Below are 18,755 nucleotides of genomic sequence, written 5' to 3'. Positions count from 1 at the left end.
AAAGACGACCCTGCCCCCGTCACGAATCCACTAATGCAAACCGATACATAACTCACGTGCCCAAATACAGGGGCATTATGGTCATTCAGTAAGCAAATAGCTCTTTCTTCTAGTTACCTTGTAGCTCACTCACGCAGGTAGTTCCCTTTTTCCTGTCTGTTTTAAGTTTTAATTTTTAATAAAGGAAAATGTGAGAGGTGAAAAGAAGGTAGGTAAATATGCTTGGGAGGAGGTTTGGCGGGTATATAAACCACCAACGGACCCGGGAGCCCTATTAAAAAAATAAATAAAAAAGAAAAAGGAAAAAAGAAATAGAAGCTCCTCTCACAAAGTTAAGGAAGAGGAGAAAAGTAAGAGATCAAAAAACTGATAGAGAGAGAAAGAGAAATCAAAAAAAAACCAAAAAACCAAAACCAAAACAAAGACAGAGAAAGAGAAAGAGAGAGAGAGACGCACACAGTGGTTGTGTGTGTGTGAAAGAGAGAGAGAGATAAACAGAGCTCTGTAAATCCAGACCCTTTTTGTTCTTCTTCTTCTTCTCCTTTGTTGATGTTGTTGCTGTTGATGTGCGTCTTAGATTAGATTAGTCTTCTCCCCCATTTGATCAGAGAAGCAACCGAGGTTGTTTGTTCCACAACACTCTGCAATCGAAACCCGGTTCTTTCGTTTGTTGTTTGTTTCCAAGTGTTTGGTCGTGGCCGTACAATGGAGAGGTACGGTCGGAGCACGGAAGGGTCGCAGTCGGATCCGTCGCCGGAGTGGACCGCTCCGGGACCCGAGACTGGCCTCGAAGGTGAGACATGTTTTGTTTTCCTGTTTCAAGTTTTTGACCCTGCATTTCAATTTGGATTGAATTTGGGGTGTGGATTTGCTGGGATTTTGGGGTGAATGTGGGTTTGATCTTTTGGGGGAAATGCAGAATCCATGTGGCAGTTGGCCCTCGGACCCGGAGAATCGTACCCGGAACGGCCCGACGAGGCCGATTGCAGTTACTATCTCCGCACTGGGATTTGTGGCTACGGCTCGAGGTGTCGGTACAATCACCCCCGTGATCGTAGCGCGGTAATTTTTTTAATTTTTTTACTGCTTGTATTTGATTCAGTTTAGGGCTTGGTCTGGTTTGATCTTGTCTGTTTGTACAGATTTGATGACGTTGCTTGTGATATTGATGCAATTGTGATCACTGGTTCATTGAGCTTTTGTTTTTTTGGATGGTGATTTAATAAGATCTAGGTAGTTGATATGTGGGAAGGTGATTGTTTAATAGTCGGATGTAATGTAATGTTTCGCAGGTTACCGGAGCTCTGAGAGCTGGGTCAGTGGAGTACCCAGAGCGAGTGGGGCAGCCTGTGTGCCAGGTATTTGAGTTTGTGTAACTGATTCTTGAAGCTTTGAGGTTTAGGGACATGTATTGGGTGGAGTAATGTCTTTTGTGGATCATTTCATGGTTTGTTTGTTTGTTGGTGTTGGGAAATTATGGATTTTCGCTTGTTTGATTGTGCATTGGTTGTTTAATTGCAGTATTATATGAGGACGGGGACGTGCAAATTTGGTGCCACTTGTAAGTATCACCATCCTAAGCAAGGAGGAGGCTCGGCGACCCCTGTATCGCTTAACTACTATGGATACCCATTGCGACCGGTCTGTGTTTCTCGATCATAACTTTGATTTTTTTTTAATTGTTTGTCATGTTGGTATTCTCATTTCATGACTGAGGGATAGTGTTGTCCTTGATTTATTATTTTTTCGAATAATTACAGGGTGAAAGAGAGTGTTCGTACTATGTCAAAACTGGACAGTGTAAGTTTGGTGCAACTTGTAAATTCCATCATCCACCACTGACTAGCACACAACCTCAAGTGCCATCACAAGCCCAAGCTTCAATTGTACCTACACCTACATTGTATCAAACTGTACAATCTCCATCTGTTTCCTCACAGCCGTATGGAACAGTAATGGTTGCAAGGCCTCCTTTGCTACCTAGCTCATACGTTCAAAGCCCTTATGGTCCAATGCTGATTCCCCCCGGAATGGTTCCTTTCTCAGGTTGGAGTCCATATCCGGTAAGTAACATTTGCTTCCTCCATTAAAAGTTGCTTGAATTCAGTTAAGTAACATTTTCCCCTCCATTAAGTTAGAAAGTAGCATGAATTTCAGTAACATTTGCTTCCCCCATTTTATTTGTAATTTGCATGAATTCCAGTTAAGCTCTTATCTATGTCTTGCAGGCTGGTGCAAGCCCATTAGCTTCTCCTAGTACTCAAACCGCTGTTGGTTCAGGGGCACTTTATGGGATAAATCAAATATCTCCTTCAGCACCTGCATATACAGGAATCTTTCCAACTGCACCTTTTTCTCTTGGTCCTCCAACCACTAGCCAGAAGGAGCAATCTCATCCTGAAAGACCTGGCCAAGCAGAATGTCAGTATTACCTCAGAACAGGGGAATGTAAATTTGGGTCCTCGTGTAGATATCATCATCCAGCAGAAGTTGTTCCACTAAAAACACCTGTGGCCCTTAGCTCCACTGGTCTTCCATCGCGCCCGGTGAGCCGCTCTTTCAACTCCTCTGCATCGTGATGCTTTTACTAGGTCGTCAATCATAAGCTTGTTTTATCTTAAAGCTGTAAACTTTACTATGGAATGGTCTCTTATATACTATCTGACTACTCTACCTCCCACCCTCTCACTCTCTCACTCTCTCTCTCATATTGTGGAATGTTAGGTTCTTTTTATCATCCTCATATGCATAGTGAAAAATCATATCTAAATATGGACCTATTTGAGGTTCTTTTGAAACATCTAAATGGTATCCAAATTGACATGAAAGCTAATTGTTGCAACTTGCAACTCTATGAGGAAAACACCTGCTCACTAAAGAATAATATTTTAAAGCGCAACTGAATTCCCTGAAACATATTTGTTGTTTGGTGTTGATGAACGACTCTATTAGTTGGAAAGTTGTGTAAGTTAGGGCTATAATGCAGCATCCTTACCGATTTGCATGACTTTGGATACTTGTTTTTTCTTTTCCTACACTTGTTTTGATTAATGTTGTTTCCAGAGTTGCTGTTTGATTATTATTATTGGGTGAATTAGTTACTGTTTGATATGGTCAATTCACTAGGATGGTTTTGAACTGCAGCCCTTTATCCCACTACACTGCTTTCATCCCATCATCAAAGTCATCCTTTAAATTTCTTCCTCTGTCGCATCCGTCTTAGATTCATTTACCTTTGCCCTCTTACCAAAATGTTACTTGTCCTTGATGTTTATCTGGAATTAAGATAAACATCAAGGACAAGTAATCCATGCATGTGTGTACATTGTGATTTACCAATGCAGTGGCAGGATTTCTTGCATACAATGGATGTGCATGTTTCTGTTTTTGGATATACATGTTTTTTCTGCATTTCTGAGTTGGGTTCTTAGTAGGCAATAAGGAATAATTCCACTCCCTTCAAAAACAGTGTTTCTTTTATATGCTATACTTTGGGTTTTTCTTTTTGGAGGCACAGTATGCTAAACATGCTTGAATTGTCCGTACCATTTGGATATGCTGGTAATGTTTGATGATTGTTTGAAGTTTCAACGGCCCAATTTAGCAAGAACAGTGTTTGGCTTAAATGTTCTGTAGATACAGCATTATGGTGTTCTAAGTAAGCATTTTCTGGGTGACTTTCACAAATGGAGCATATAATTTGAGTGTTGGGTCTTCTTGCCTGGCATTATATCCTGTTTGGTCTTTTCTTTTGTTTTTCTTCTGGGATTCTTGTACTTTGAATACGTTATTGGTAAGTTGTGCTTGGAATTTGAAATTCTATGTGATTAATCAGGGTGCACCACTTTGCACTCACTATGCACAACGAGGAGCATGCAAATTCGGGTCTGCATGCAAATTCGACCACCCAGTGGGAACACTCAGTTACAGTCCATCAGCGTCTTCTCTCACTGATGTGCCAGTTGCACCCTATCCAGTGGGATCGTCAATAGGTACGCTAGCCCCATCATCCTCATCGTCAGAATTGCGGCCTGAACTTAATTCAGGCACAAGCAAGGACTCAGCTTCTACCAGAATGTCTTCATCACCGAGCACTGTTAGTGGATCAGTTGGTTCCACTGTTTCTAAGGATGGTGTTACCCATTTGGGTGACCAACAATCTGCTCAGGGTTCTGGCCCTTCAACTACCAGCGACAACAGTACAGAGTCTCATAGTTCGAGTTAAGCAAGGTCAAGGGACTTTCCATTGTTCTTTTTTGATCAACTTTCTCCAACCAAAACATCATTTTTCTTTTTGCAAGTCCTCCAACAGAGGCCTCATATCTCACTGGCTTAGCATACCTCAGTTAAGTTCATCTGTGTCATATCATCTTTATATGGCCCTTCTCTTTTATCTTGAATAAGCAATGGCCAACCTCCAAAAGTTCAGCAAACCCATATAGCCTTCCATCTTTCTCTTTAATAACCAAGAAAAAAGCTTCCATTAGGCAATTCCATCTCCAGTTCTCCGATTTCGGAGTGTGTTTTCATCTGTGCTCCAGCCCTGAAATGATTAGTTCCAGTCTGTGCTTTCACATTGACTGTGCATTCATGTCCATCCTTTTCTAAGATTTCTTTCAAATTGGGGAACAAGCTTTCAGTTCAACTTGGGAATTCGAATTCATGTATCCCTCACTTTTTGTCCAAGGTCTATTTTGAGAACAGAGAAGTAATTCAAAGACCCAAGGAGGCATCAACAATGCTACTTTATAAGGGATTAGATACATAGTTATGTTGTGTCAATGAAAGGCTTGACCATGTTATTTGATAAATTTATTATGAAATACAAAGTATATGAAAAAGCACTCTTGACTGTATAATTATAAGCTCTCTTCCTCATCATATTATTACTTTCTCTACATACTGCTTTGCTTACATATGCTAAATCATAGATGAAGTTCTTGCAGGAAAGAATATGTTGGTACTTGATTTTGTTTTGGTATGAAGGTTTAAGAAAATGAATGTGGATGAACTGTGTTGAACAAAAAGAAAAGATGAGTTATCTGGTAACTGGTAAGTATAAGACTAAGGTCATTTCATAAGATCTAAGCCTATAAATCCCCCCTTTTGTTTTGAGAATGTTTGGTGTCCTCCCTTTGATCATTCTATTGCTTTTTGGAAGTTCTTTGTTTAATCATTGTTCTAATTGCTCCATTTCTGTAAGGCACAAAGTCTTGCTTGGTAACTTTTCACTAGGGTGTACTCCCAAAAACAATAATAGAGTACAAGTGACTAATCCTATTGAATTGAAATTGATGGGATGTGCGGCAGTTTAGAACCTTTATGGGTTTGGTCATATACTCACCCCTCCCTAAGATTTGCCTTAGGTACATATGATTGAGCAGAAGATGTTCCCCAGGACAAAAAGATATTTTTGGGGTGTTTATGCACGAGTTTTATATGACACACCCTTTGTCAACAACTATAGTTACCTATTAGGGCAAGGAAAATTGACTCGATTCAAAACCTCCCTATCATGTGACTCGATCATTTATCCACAAATCTACGTTTGGTTTGAAAGCCATGGCATGGCTCAAAAAAGAGAACAAATGAATTCAGATTTGAGGGCATGAAACTAGAAAGAAGTCGACACAATGTCTACATGTGAAATAGTACTAATCGAGTTGCTTATTCTTCTCGAGTAGAACACAACCGTGAACTGTTAATGACGGGTTACTTGGTAATTGAAAAACTATAGTGCTTTAGAATATTGGAACTTTAGAGAGCGAGCCATTAAACCGACGACTGTTTGCAGAGTGTCTCACGTACTGAACCAATCTAATGACTCATGTCTATGTAGTTTTAGCACTCCAAAACACTATTGAACATTTCGTGGTCACCAAAAATTGAACCATCTTACGACTCTTGTCTCTACAGTTTTAGTACTCCAAAGCACTATTGAACGTTCTGTGTTCACCAAGAGCCTCTAGAACTTCGGTTGTAAAGAGATCTTTACTTGGCAAAACCATTTATTGAAGGACAACTACACATAAAACACAAAGAGAAGCTTATCATAAACACCAATAGCTTGCACATTTGATGCTAATAGCTTCGTGGTCCATTTTAATCAATACATTAAGTTTGAAGTTGCATGGATTTTTTACGTAGTGTCAGCAAAAGGCCAGGCAAATAGCCGCAAAGAGAGACACATAATGCAGCAGCAGCTATTCTATTATTTATGTGAAGGCCATGCCAGTACACCCATAAAGACACTAGCTAAGCAAGCACCATTATCAAATATGGGATGCCAAGAATATTAAGACATGGAAAAGCTGATCAATACCCCAACAGTTTCCATTAAAGCTTGCAGAACCATGATAAGCAAATCCCAAATCTCCTCCCCAAAATGGAGGTTTTCTTTGGGTAACTAACTACAGTGAAAGAAAGAGTAGCAAGAAGCAAGAATACAGAAATATATATATATAAGAGCATGCACATAAAATGGAACCATTATGATTATTTCAATTTATTATACGTAGGTGGACTCTAGAAGCTAAACCTAATAGAGGGAATGGCCAAACTCGATTACTACATCACCAAAAGGATGAACTGATGGGGAGCAAGAGAACGAAGAAGTACTTTGATTTTCGATGATCGGATACAAGGCTTCAATGTTGCACCCATCTTCAGTCATGAATAGGTTGCTGTCCACCATTGTTGAAAGCTCTCTAGAGTTTAACTGATCCAATGACGAGTACTGCTGGTTATCACCCCAGAATCCATGACTGAATCCATCAAAGCAAGAAGGCTGATCTCCAGGGTTACTGCTAGACGCCATTATCGAAGCTGGCACATTCATTACATCTAGAGGAAATGTAGTAGCAGTACTGCTTTGATCACAATGTGGTTGAGTTTGAATGGAGGAATTTGTAAAGCTAAAATTCTGATGATCAATATCCAAAGCATGAGTAGTAGTAAACTCACTGCTTTTGGGAATATCAGAAGGAGGCCTCAAGCAGTTATCAGGAACTATGCAACCCAGGTAACCTGAATTATCAGAAGAAAAGTCATTGGAGAAGAAGAGAGCATCAAATGAGGGTTTTTCATTGGACCTAAGGTTGGGGTTTCTCTCATTCTGATAAAACATGCTGGACTGAGCAGGTGGAGTGTTCTGATGGGTGGGTTGTTGTTGTTGTCTAGGAGTCTGTGTAGTGGTGGAAGTGAAGAACTCAAGTGATTGTTGTGGCAATAGGGTTTGAACATCAAAGGGTGTTAGAAGAGAGTGGAAAGTGGAGTTGTCAGAGTAAATGAAGTTGGTTCTTGCTTGAGCTCCTTTCATGGACAAAGCAGCTCGGTCATAAGCCAAAGCTGCTTCTTGAGCAGTGTCAAACGTCCCAAGCCAATGCCTCTCTTTAGTACTTGGGTCTCTGATCTCAGCTGCATATCTACCCCAAGGCCTTCTCCTCACCCCAAGAAACCTACCTGGCTCAGCTTGTTTCCTTCTCCCTCTTGATCTCTCACCAGATTGGGTGAGAGGTTTTTCCATGGCTTTTGAGGTGGAAATTGGCATGGTAATGAGAAAATGCGCTGAGGTTGGAAATGTTGAGGATTAGTAAGAGAAGATAGGATTTGAGAAATGAGTTCTGGATTTTGAAAGGAAGCAGGCTTCTTAAAGACTTTGTGTGAGGACTATAGGAGTGGTAGTACTACACAAAGTGTATAGCTTCAACAGGTTGATGAGATATATATAGAGAGGCAAAGGTATGAGAAAGTGATGGGTTTTGGTTTTGAAATGGAAATAGTTATTTTTTTAAAAAGAGATTTGGATATTCTACTATTTGGATATGTATGTTTGAATTAATTTTAGTCGTGTATTACAAATCTAATGAAGGGTCGTGACATTAACATTACACTAAAAGAAATGTGACACAGTGTTTTAAACACGATTATGATTAAAACCGAACCACATTCAAGCATACAAAATCCAAACAAGGGATGTGAGATCCCTTTCAAAGACTATGTATGAGATTGATGTAAAAATCATGGAGCAAAGGAAAGGGACATTGCAGATGTCATTCTGTAGAAGACCATTCTCTCCCTTTTCACCTACTTACATTAATTCTTTCCTTTTCGCATTGCCATTTAACCCTATAACTCTTTAAATCAGAAAATAATAAGCTAGAACTTGTAGGTGAAAATGTAGATTCGCAGCAGGGCAGTACTTATCAAAAACTCAAAATGGGAGCCTACTAACTGCTCTGTGTTTTTTTATTTTCTAGCTACAGTCACTTTCCTCCAAGTTCCAATAAGAGCTACCCTAATAAATATAATCTCTGTATATATATATATATATATATATATATATATATATATATATATATCTCTTATTGCATGGCCATAGTTTGTAAATTAACTATCTCATTAGTGATCTAATAATTACATCACTTGTATGTAAGCCATATTAAGTAAGAAAATACTGTGGCTTTGACATATAACTGTGATTAGGTCATGTCTGGAGCTACAAGAAAACTGACCTAATCAACTTGCCTAATATCTTGAAAGCTCCATGGTCCATGAGCATCAGTAAATTAGGGTTAAATTCTTAGGGCCATTAATCTAGCTAATTAAGTTGAAATGTCAAAGTTTTAGGAGTTAGAAGGGACTTGAATGAATATGACTGGTAGATATATAAGAATCATGGAGAAGTTTGGATTATAAAACCAGAAGATAGAGGAAACCAGCTAAAGTGCTTCTTGCACCTAATCCTGAAGAGTTTGATTTAGTTTTTCTTGAAATTCTTATGTACCAACAAAAATTCATCTCTACTATTCACATGCGAAACCGCATTTTGTGCAACCAAATTCTTTGTAACTTCTTGTCTGCTTCATGTTTTTTCAAACGGAGCAGTTCAGATTTTCTCTACTAAACCAAAAATTATGAAGGAAATTAGCATATTCTATGACGATTTTTCTGTCTGCATCATGGAAACAACCCCGCATAAGAGTACATAAACATTAGGTTTCTCCTCATAAGGCCCCATATGCTTGTTTTGTTTTGTTGGTCTATATGCCCTCAAATCTATAATGTTATTTGGTAGCAGTAGAAATTGTAAACCTAAGCCATATGCAAAGTGAAATCATGCAGCTGACCATTGAGGGTGTGATGTTGTAGCTAGGCTCTGATAGAAGATGTTCATGGAGCTAGCTACTTCTAACAAGCTTCAAAGTTTATCCACTAGGCACTGATAGAAGATGTTCTGTAGAACTTGTGCAGAAAATAATTTCTGAGGGGATTCTTAGCACTGTCAAAATGACTTCCTAGCAAATATCGATCTAGCAACATTCATTTCTTGAAGAAGCTTTCCCAATTACATATGTCCTTAAATTAAACATCATTCACTATGAGGTTATGTATGTGATGTTTATAGATTTTCTTGAGTTTTCATTATTTGTACTGTACTGTGTGCAGTTTTACCTAAACATTTAGCTTGGTTGTCCTCTTGTATTTTCATTCTTTTTACTGTAACCTTATCATCAAGCATTTTCAAATTCAACTATATTGTGAGTTTTGAACTTCGTTGGTGCTTTTTATAACTCAAATTGAGTATAACACACAGGAGAACTTTGAGAGACAAAATGAAGAACAAGATCAACTAGCTAGTAAATCACTAAATCCCCATCAATCTAACATAGAGGCTGACAAATCCAATGTAGAGGAAACTGAAAATAGTTCAAGTTTAAAAGAAACATACAAGTTAAAGTTGTTTAAGAAAAAAATGACACCGGTAAAAGTTTAAGAAATCGTTAAACTTTATTATGTGTTTATATTTTAGCGTATCGGTATGTTAATGATAGACTAGTTCGTAATCAGTTTACATTAGTCTATTTTGCATGAGGTCAGTTGTATGAAGTTTGTCTACTTAATGTTGTCTATATATACTAATGTATCATAAACCATAACCGAAGTAAACCATCTCAACATACATCAAGGGTAATTATGTTTACTACTTAAGCATCAAACTGATGAAAAGTGATACAGAGTCCAACTGGTAAACTTGGAGAAAAGGATGCAGCAAACAGATGACCAATTTACTACAAGTAGTAGTTACCCACAGCACAAAGTACCCTCTTAAGTAGCATCTTTTGAAGTAAAACAAGCACAGCAAAGGTTGATTAAGACATGGGTCATTGTTTCCGAACTCCCAAAGTAATCAGAGAAAGGCAATCAAAAGCTTCAAGAAAAATACACTTGCAAAGCAAGGTTTGATTAGACTGCCCAGACAAAAGCTATGAGTGGGGACTTTAATCCCATTTAAGTAACTAGCACTTCCAATGGGAAAAACTACACTATTTGTTCTCTTTGATTGAACCTCACCCTGCCTAAATGGCATTGGGAATGTCATAAACTAATGCTAATATCAAATGGGTCAACCAATTTTCAGTTCATTTAGCATTTCCAGATCTTGGCAATGCTTTTGCCACTGGTCCTTGTCATGATCTATTGCAATTCTCTAATGACCCTCAACCTTAAATTTAAATATGACAAAGTGATATAGAAAATTGATGACTCAATTTTTTCTTTTCAAAGAAACAAAAATTGTTTCTTTTAAGATTGAGATGGACTCCATAGGAATCTAGGACTCTTGACTCCTCCACTAAAGGATTTGAAAGAAACCCAATTACATAAAATTGTTTCCCTAAACCCCACCTTCATTAAGTATGGAAAATGAAGGTTTCTTTTTGCCTCTTTTTGCTCTGTTTTATGCAGTTTACATGTATAAGCAGAAAGGTTGGTCTCAGTCGTAGTCAAGCTCCATCTGAAAAGTGTGAGGAGCTAGTTGGAAAGGATGGAATACCAGCAACTAGACAAAGTACTTAGATTTCCCTAAACTGGATGAGCTTACAAATTGTATAAAAATTCATCAAAAATTTCTATGATGGGGTAGGGGCCTCTTTCACTGTCTCAATGAGTCACTGTTGATTCCATTGTTCCAAGTTTTCTTTCTTTTAGGGTCAAATGAGAATTTTGCACAATCCTCAAAAACTGGAACACCCACACACACACCCTTTTGATTAGGGCTAAAGGTTCTCCCGGGTTTTAGGGAAAAAGATGGATGTGTCTTTGTGTTATAGAACTTGGACTTTGACAAAGGAAGAGAGATATTGAGGTGGGATTAGTGGTCTCTTTGATTCAAAATGTCCAAATCCCATGTTAGATTTTAGCCTTTTGTGGTTTAGCAACTTTCTGCTTTGTTTTTTGGGTAGAACAACACGCTCGTGTCCTTCCACTAAGCATCAGTGACATTATGCATATAATACTTCGCACTTCTCCATTGCTTCAATTTCTTTGTTGTTTGGTTGTTTCCTTGGAGGTAATACTAAACTAGTGGTTTTATAGCTAAGGTGTTGCCCATGCAATTTTGTTTGAGTGAATGAACATTGTGTTTTCTGCGTTGGGTGTTGTAGCATGCTGCTGCTATGATTGGTTTCTGACCTAAATCCCAATGTGGCAGACCACTGGCTGTGCTCCGTTATTGTTTATCATCATGAAATGAAAGACTAGTCCATCTGTTGCAGCAAATCCATGCTTTCCTGGCCTTATTGTTGCTTAGACTGGCATCGTTAGCATTACTCTCTCTTTAAGCCTCACAGACAGTCTTAAGGACACGAGTACAGATAATATGAGTTTGCCCCTTAGTCGTTACTATAAGAATCTTTGTTATCGATATGCTTAAATTTAGTGAATAAGGCAGCCTAATCTAGACTCGAGTTGAGTCTTCGGGGCTCAATTGACAGACTCAGAACAAAGAGACTCGAGTCACCAGGACAATGCATAAGACTAGGGAATGTGAGCGGGAATGTGAGCATAAGATTGGGCAAGCAGAAAACGATCGCCTATAGTTCCCAATACCAAAGCTAGTATGGTAGTAGTTTTGTACGGACTACTATTTGAGGTTGAGGCCTGCAATCCTAACACGTGGACACTGTTGCTACATCACCAAGAATCAATCAGCAGAGAGCCAGAGACTAACCATTCCTAGAATATCCAGAGTTCCAGACGTGTCGATTTGTGGGGGGTCATGGTGACTTGGGGCCGGGGGAAGAAGATCAAGATACACCTAAATCACGGAAAGACCGATACGAGGTTAACAATGTAAAGGGAAGCTACTGTGGGAAAACTTGTGGGGAATGAAGCAGGTGGTAGGATGCCCTTTCAGAAAAGAAGAAAATAGTGAGAGAATCTAGAGGGCAGCAGAATCAATCACTGAAGAGAGAGAGAGAGAGAGAGAGAGAGAGAGAGAGAGTAGAGAGAGTAGTCAAACTGTCAGAAAGGCCTACTCGTCCTCTATGTCTTTGTTATAGGGCACAGACCACGATATTTGCTCCCCAAGTCTCCCGGTCCCAACCCAGATAGAGAAACTCCAACCTTTATTTCCATTCTAACTAAACAAGAATTATGAATGTTACATAGATATCTTACAAGAGCTACAGTTGTGAACTTACTAGAGCTGCTGTTGTTACAACATGGAGTACAATAAGGATGAACGGCACCGTAGAAGGAGGCTCTCCCTGCTTGGACATCCATCTGCTTGGCTTATTGGGATATGATGGGCTTCAAATACACCAAATCACATCATTAAGAGATTGATAGCAAATTACTTGTAGATGATATTCTTTACACAATTGCTTCTCTGTCTGCCTTGACGGCTTGTTTATATAAAACCGGCCACATTCTTTGCCTTGTTAGTGAACTAGTAGCTCTGCTATGAACTGCAAATCAGCAAGCGTTGCACATCAGTATCAATTTTCGTTACTACATCATCATGGATAATAACTGCCCTGATGATAATAACCTTTTCTACTTTCAAATGTTGTAATCAAGTTTCGTGAGTTGTCTGAAGATTAACTAGGGATATAGAAAAATGTTGGACATAAGTACTTTTTTATAATACACCAAAACAAGAGACTGAGATACTGATACATATACCTCTTCTTCTCAAGTCGAGTTAGCTTAACTTCACTGAATAACTTATGAAGATCACTTAAACTGTGCCCACTTGGTTGTTTCTGAAGATCCTTTCTTTAAATTTGATGGACCAGAAACAGAATCATGCCACACCATTTCCATCTGGAGGAAGCAAATGAGATAAACTATCATCAGACATTATATTAGAAACCCTAAACTTGTAGTTAGCTGATCCAGAGAGCAGAAAGACATGATAGATGAAAAGAACATACATCTCCAATAAGCACGGTGTCACCTTCTTTGACACCACGTTTCTTAAGATTCTTGTTTACACCACAAGCATCCAAAACATGTTGGAATCTCCTCTCAGAATCCATATATCTGTTTGAAAACATTCATAAATTTCTCACCAGGTCTGAATAAAAATGCAAATCATTCTAGAGACCAGCATTGAAGAATCATCATCAATATTCAATTATGCAAGTACGCAAATCCAGATTACAGAAGTAACTTAATGAACAATATACTTATATTACATATGACAAATATGAAACTGATTACTAATATAAAAGAGGTGCTAGTTTAAATCGTGTCGAGGACACTGCTTGCACTTTTTAACTTGCTGAAACCATTGTAAAGTACATTCAGTGTAAGAAGTTTTCAAAAGAACAAAACTCTAAGTACCATACTGCAGAACTTGCATAAGATAACCACTTTACTGGAAACAAGAACAAAAAAAAAAAAAAAAAAAACTAACGATATCCAAACCCAATTTACCCCATATAAGCTGGATCCACTCCCTATCTTGTCTGTACGTGTGCTATTCAAATTCTGGCAATTCCTTTAAATCAAGAGAAAGATTTTGAAACATACCAAATAAAGACAAGAATGTAACATTATACAGGTCTACTAAAAAAAAAAAATTAATAAATAAAAAACTCTGGAGGTGAACTTTCAACTTGTCACAAAGGAATTATATAGTGTGTCTGCATTTGTACAGTCTTTGTGCATCTAGAAACTAAGTTTGCCCAATGGTACAATTGTGATATGATAACAGCTCAGACTTACGCAAAATACGATGATATCAAGAAAGACAAGAAAAAATAGAAGATATAACAGCGACCAAAAAGACTAGTCAACCTACCGCCAATTTGTCATCTGAACAAAACGTTGCAATCCAGCTCCCACAACATGCCAAGTATTGGTACTGCTGTCGTAAGAGATCTCAAACTCGTTAATAGAGGCGGTTTGCTGCTTATGCACCATATCGGCTACATGATTTAAATCAACCGGATCTTCTAAACCAAAACGTAGGAGATTTGTCAACATAGTGAATGAATAATATGCTTGTTAAAACTTATCTACACTAGAATGGATGCAAAACATTAACTGAATACAGTAGTCATCAAAACTACATTACTGCAGAAGATAGAATGTACATGTAACCACACCGGCCATTTCTATTACACTAAGAATCATTCATTTCCAGAACAGCTTATGTTTATGTATCAAAACTAAGCATAATTTCTAGTTAACTAATGGGCTATATGTCTGATGATCCATCTTAAGAAAACTAACAAACAAAAGAAACACACACATTATTTTTGTGCTTGAAGTAACTCTAGCCAACAGCAGTCAATTAGCACACTTAATTTGTGTCACAACATTTTATTGAGCTTCAACTATTAAAAGAAAAAAGTATGACCTGTGAATTCCTCCTCGGTCACTTTGCTCCTTTGTAGAAGCTGATAAGCAGTGCTGATAACCTCATGAGTACCCTCTCCTTTCACTGCACTCATGCAAAAAACTTGAATCCCGCGGGCTTGCAAGTTTTCCTTGAACGATGGCCACTGTTCATTTGCATCTGGAAGGTCCATTTTGTTAAAAGCAACTATATAAGGCTTTTCAGCAATTTCAGGACTAAACAGTTCCAATTCCAGACGAACTGCATCATACTCAAATTCTGGCTGCTGGCCTGAGCCATCAACAACATGTATCTGCCATTTTCAGAAAGATGAGGGTTCTATCAATATTCACTTTCAGTGTATGGAGAAATGACGTTGGTTATGTCAGTATAAAAGATAGATGATAGATCGATGACTTTTATATCTAAATAAAAGTAATCAGAGGGTTGAGTGTAGTATCTCTAGTTGTGAAGGAGACATAGAGTTTAAATTTCACAACTTTGAATTTAGTCTATACAATCCAAGACCAGTTTGTACTACAAGAAATCGCCAAACAAATTACTGAAAGAAGACAATGTATCTGAGTTGAGAGATGATTCATATTGTGTTTCTACAAGCTGAGATATAAAGACGTGGATATGGCATTAAGATGATAAAGATCCAACTTCCTACTTTTAACATAAACCATAATGAACAATGCATATAGCAGTTTTAAATCACTTGAAAGTTGATGGTGTATAAGCCTATACCAAGACAGAACACCTTTCAGTGTGGCGCAGAAACTCATGGCCCAATCCAAAACCCCGGTGTGCACCTTCAAGTAAACCTGGTAGGTCTGCTACAACCATAGTCGAGTCATAGTCAAAAGAAACAACACCCAGATTTGGAAGTAAAGTAGTGAAGGGGTAATTTGCTATTGTTGGTTGTGCAGCACTTATAACACTCAACAATGTGCTTTTGCCTGCATTTGGCGCCCCCACAATTCCAACATCTGCAACTAGCTTTAGCTCCAGGTCCAACCACCTGATTCATAATAGCATCATTCCTACTTATAAGTGATGAAAATGATCATAGAAAGGATACAAGCATTACTAATATAGAAGCATCACTAATTGGTTGGTAGCTAAGTGAGGCCAATAATTGCAAGGTATCACATGACCAATTCCAAAAGTTAATGTAACTAATCTAATTGGAACTGCTTGATCTCAACCACGAACTGCTTATTTGCTTGAAGGGAAATATGCAAGTCAATGATAGAGAAACAACAGATAGAGGCATCCTCTCAAACTAAAAAACTAAAATGAGATATCCTGTTCATCCATTCATGCCTGGTTTGTGAAAACTCAACCATTCTGGAAAAGGAAACCAATATTTGGGCGACAAAGCATTGTCTTACTTAAACTAAACAAACCATCAAAGAGAAATGCCAACCTATCAAACAAATACCCCCTATCCAAAGTTATTGAAACTAACCTTATCCAAATGGCTTAATATCAGCTACGAACAAGCCATATACTACAACGGAAGTATGCAAGTAGAAGCTAGAGAAACACTAGAAAGGGGCATCCTTTTATAATAAAATGTGATACACCGTTCATCTGTTCATGCCTGGTTTCTGAAAACTCAACTTCTCAAGAAAAGAAACCAATAGTTGGGTGACAGACCATTGCCCTACGCAAACTAAACAAACCATCAAACTTAAATGCCAACCTAATCAAAGCAATACCAATATCCGAGGTTACTGAAACTAAACTAATCCAAATGGTTTCATATCAACTCAGAACCAGCAACAGAAGCATGCAAGTAGAAGCTAGCCAAACACTTCAAAGGGGCATCCTTTTATACTAAACCCTTCATCTGCCTATGCATGGTTTCCAAAACTCCACCTCACTCGAAAATCTAACAATGTTTGTGCCTGTCCACATTGTCTATCCTATTCAAACTAATAAAATCATCAAAAGAAAATGCTAAGCTAACACAAATAACTAATGTAAGAGCCAAACAAGACTAATAAAGCAATCCAATATGAATAATTCAAAGCTGCAAGACTCACATTTCAGGACCCTCAGCGCCATTCTCAGCAATCCTAGGCACCTTATTAGCCCCGGACTTAAACGAAGCATTCCCTCTCCCACCTCTCCCTCCAGGCAGCAACAAACCCCGTTGCCCCGGATGCAACAGCTCCAACAACTCCTCCTCCTTCCCGGCCTCCCTAATCACCGTCCCCGGCGCCACCTTCACCACCACATCCTCCCCTTTGGCCCCATTCTGCGACTGCCCCCTCCCATGGTCCCCTCTCCCCGCCCGAAAATGCACGCTGTTCCGAAACGGCAGCAATGAATTCATCGATCCATCCACCTCTATATACACATTCCCTCCTCTCCCTCCGTCCCCTCCTGACGGCCCTCCTAACGGCACGAACTTCTCCCGCCGCATCGCCACCACGCCGTTCCCGCCGTCCCCCGCCTTCACATAGATTTTCGCTCTGTCGAAACACCTCATCACCGCCGGTACTCCCTTCTCCTTCACCTCCTCCTCCAATTCACCTTCATCCACATCGCTCCGCCTCTCAATCTCCTCATACTCATACTCCACACCTTCAATTTCTTCAAATTCGGAATCATAGCTCCCTTCAAAGACCTCGAATTCGCCATCGCCGACGTCGTCATCTTCTTCGATGCTCAAATCCTCAATCTCATTTTTCTTCTCAACATTCTTAACCTTCTTCTTCTTCTTCTCCACGGCGAGGCTTGCTTCCGAGAGCTTCACCTCCTCGGCGGAGGAGAAATCGAGCAAGGAAGAAGGGAGGGAGAAGTCGTCTTTGGGCGGGAGGCGAGTGAAGGTGGTGGCCTCGACTCCGATGGAGGTCAGCTCCTTGGCGGCGGTCCGGTTAAGCCTGAGCTGCTTGTGATTAGGGTTAGGATTGGGCGGTTTCGGCTTCGTCGATCGAGGAGTGCGTGGGGCTCGGACTCTGGTGGGGCGAGCCATAGCGTAAGTGGTGAAGACGCTCATTGAGGTCGCCATTTCTCAGGCGCGGCAAAATCCAAAACCAAACAAACTCGCTCCTCAAAAGTTTATAGTCAGAGAGAGAGTTCAGCCACGTGTCCCCATCTGGATTACTTCCAAACGCACCGTTTTGATGCAAGGCATGGAAGTAAAACGGGTCGTTAAACAAAACTACAGCACAAATCTCTTCTGGTTACTCTCCCGCTGATCCAAATGGAACGCTGGGAACATAGAAAAAGGAAAACCTAAAGTTACAATTCTATCGGCAACATAGCTTTCCTGTGTACATGACGGAAGTAGCAACTTTACATACATGAAAGAAGTAACAACTTTGCATATAAGAAGCCAGCCAAGTAATATCTTGAGTGACAGACTTATACACTAAGAAATTGTAATTTTTCTATTCAGACAATCGATCAACACCTTAAGAGTCTCCTTTTGTTATGCGGAAACGGCTGACGGGCCCCACAGGTCCCACACACAGGTCTAATAATGTCGATACTCCCCCTCCCCCCAATTTAGTCACCCGGTGGAAAAACGGGTATGAGGTTTTACACAAAAGATCTCGATATTAGTGTATGTGGCATCATTCCTTATAATTTAAAGATGACTCTTTATGCATGTTTGTTTCACGGTACTAACTGGTGTTGTGTTATGTAAGAATTATTAATTGATTTGAGAAATATTTGATGCAACCTGGTACTAAAATAAATGGTACAACATAACACCCCGCTTAGCCTGGGTCTCCCTCAACAATAACTTGAGTAAACTGTTGAAGCAAAGCAGTGTGCAATTCTTCCCTTAAGCAATAGCCTCCGCTATTTGAATACTTGTGTCGCCGATATGTTTAGAGACAGCTACAATTGGATTACCACTGTTGTCTCTAACAATAAAACCAACTGCAGCCCTACCATGCTGAATAGAAGCAGCGAAATTAACTTCCACAAATCCAGGATCAGAGGGATTCCAGGATCCTCATCATAGATTCTCAAGTCAGATATATCTTATTGATTCGGTTGAGAAAGAATTACTGATGGTTCGTAGGTACATTCGCTATCGAAGGTTCATGAAACATAAAACAAAGTTCTTCAGAATTCACAAATTGAATTTCGATGATGA

The 18,755-nt window shown here is 39.3% G+C and overlaps 3 protein-coding genes across 3 annotated transcripts; 1 reads left to right on the top strand and 2 right to left on the bottom strand.

Annotated features, from left to right (window-relative positions):
• The first annotated feature begins 379 nt into the window (after nt 1-379).
• Nucleotides 380-4,948, top strand: LOC101301184 (zinc finger CCCH domain-containing protein 58-like). Its single transcript, XM_004296767.1, has 7 exons — nt 380-793; nt 920-1,062; nt 1,293-1,358; nt 1,522-1,641; nt 1,761-2,063; nt 2,229-2,546; nt 3,836-4,948. Exons 1-7 carry the CDS (start codon nt 706-708, stop codon nt 4,223-4,225), a joined length of 1,428 nt encoding a protein of 475 aa, XP_004296815.1. The 5' UTR covers nt 380-705; the 3' UTR covers nt 4,226-4,948.
• Nucleotides 4,949-6,538: 1,590 nt separating this feature from the next.
• On the bottom strand, nt 6,539-7,525 carry LOC101312247 (ethylene-responsive transcription factor ERF086-like). The gene has a single exon (XM_004298065.1). The coding sequence runs from the start codon at nt 7,523-7,525 to the stop codon at nt 6,539-6,541; it is 987 nt and encodes a 328-aa protein (XP_004298113.1).
• Nucleotides 7,526-12,923: 5,398 nt separating this feature from the next.
• Nucleotides 12,924-17,827, bottom strand: LOC101300899 (GTPase obg-like). The gene is made up of 6 exons (XM_004296766.1): nt 16,684-17,827; nt 15,380-15,653; nt 14,651-14,942; nt 14,090-14,243; nt 13,218-13,326; nt 12,924-13,107 (listed from the first exon to the last, which is right to left on the bottom strand). Exons 1-6 carry the CDS (start codon nt 17,652-17,654, stop codon nt 13,018-13,020), a joined length of 1,890 nt encoding a protein of 629 aa, XP_004296814.1. The 5' UTR covers nt 17,655-17,827; the 3' UTR covers nt 12,924-13,017.
• Nucleotides 17,828-18,755: the final 928 nt, after the last annotated feature.

The sequence above is a fragment of the Fragaria vesca genome, linkage group LG4 (genome assembly GCF_000184155.1).
Source record: "Fragaria vesca subsp. vesca linkage group LG4, FraVesHawaii_1.0, whole genome shotgun sequence".
In the NCBI taxonomy this organism is placed as follows: Eukaryota; Viridiplantae; Streptophyta; class Magnoliopsida; order Rosales; family Rosaceae; genus Fragaria; species Fragaria vesca.
This window is presented reverse-complemented; position numbering and strand designations above follow the sequence as displayed.

Coding starts and splice junctions, on each gene's coding strand:
- LOC101301184 (XM_004296767.1), top strand. CDS start 706: ATGGAGAGGTACGGTCGGAGCACGGAAGGGTCGCAGTCGGATCCGTCG. Junction 1,642..1,760: donor ATGGATACCCATTGCGACCG/GTCTGTGTTTCT, acceptor GAATAATTACAG/GGTGAAAGAGAGTGTTCGTA. Junction 2,064..2,228: donor CAGGTTGGAGTCCATATCCG/GTAAGTAACATT, acceptor TATGTCTTGCAG/GCTGGTGCAAGCCCATTAGC.
- LOC101312247 (XM_004298065.1), bottom strand. CDS start 7,525: ATGGAAAAACCTCTCACCCAATCTGGTGAGAGATCAAGAGGGAGAAGG.
- LOC101300899 (XM_004296766.1), bottom strand. CDS start 17,654: ATGGCGACCTCAATGAGCGTCTTCACCACTTACGCTATGGCTCGCCCC. Junction 14,943..15,379: donor CTGAAAGGTGTTCTGTCTTG/GTATAGGCTTAT, acceptor TGAAAATGGCAG/ATACATGTTGTTGATGGCTC. Junction 13,327..14,089: donor GTTCAGATGACAAATTGGCG/GTAGGTTGACTA, acceptor GTTTTCAAACAG/ATATATGGATTCTGAGAGGA.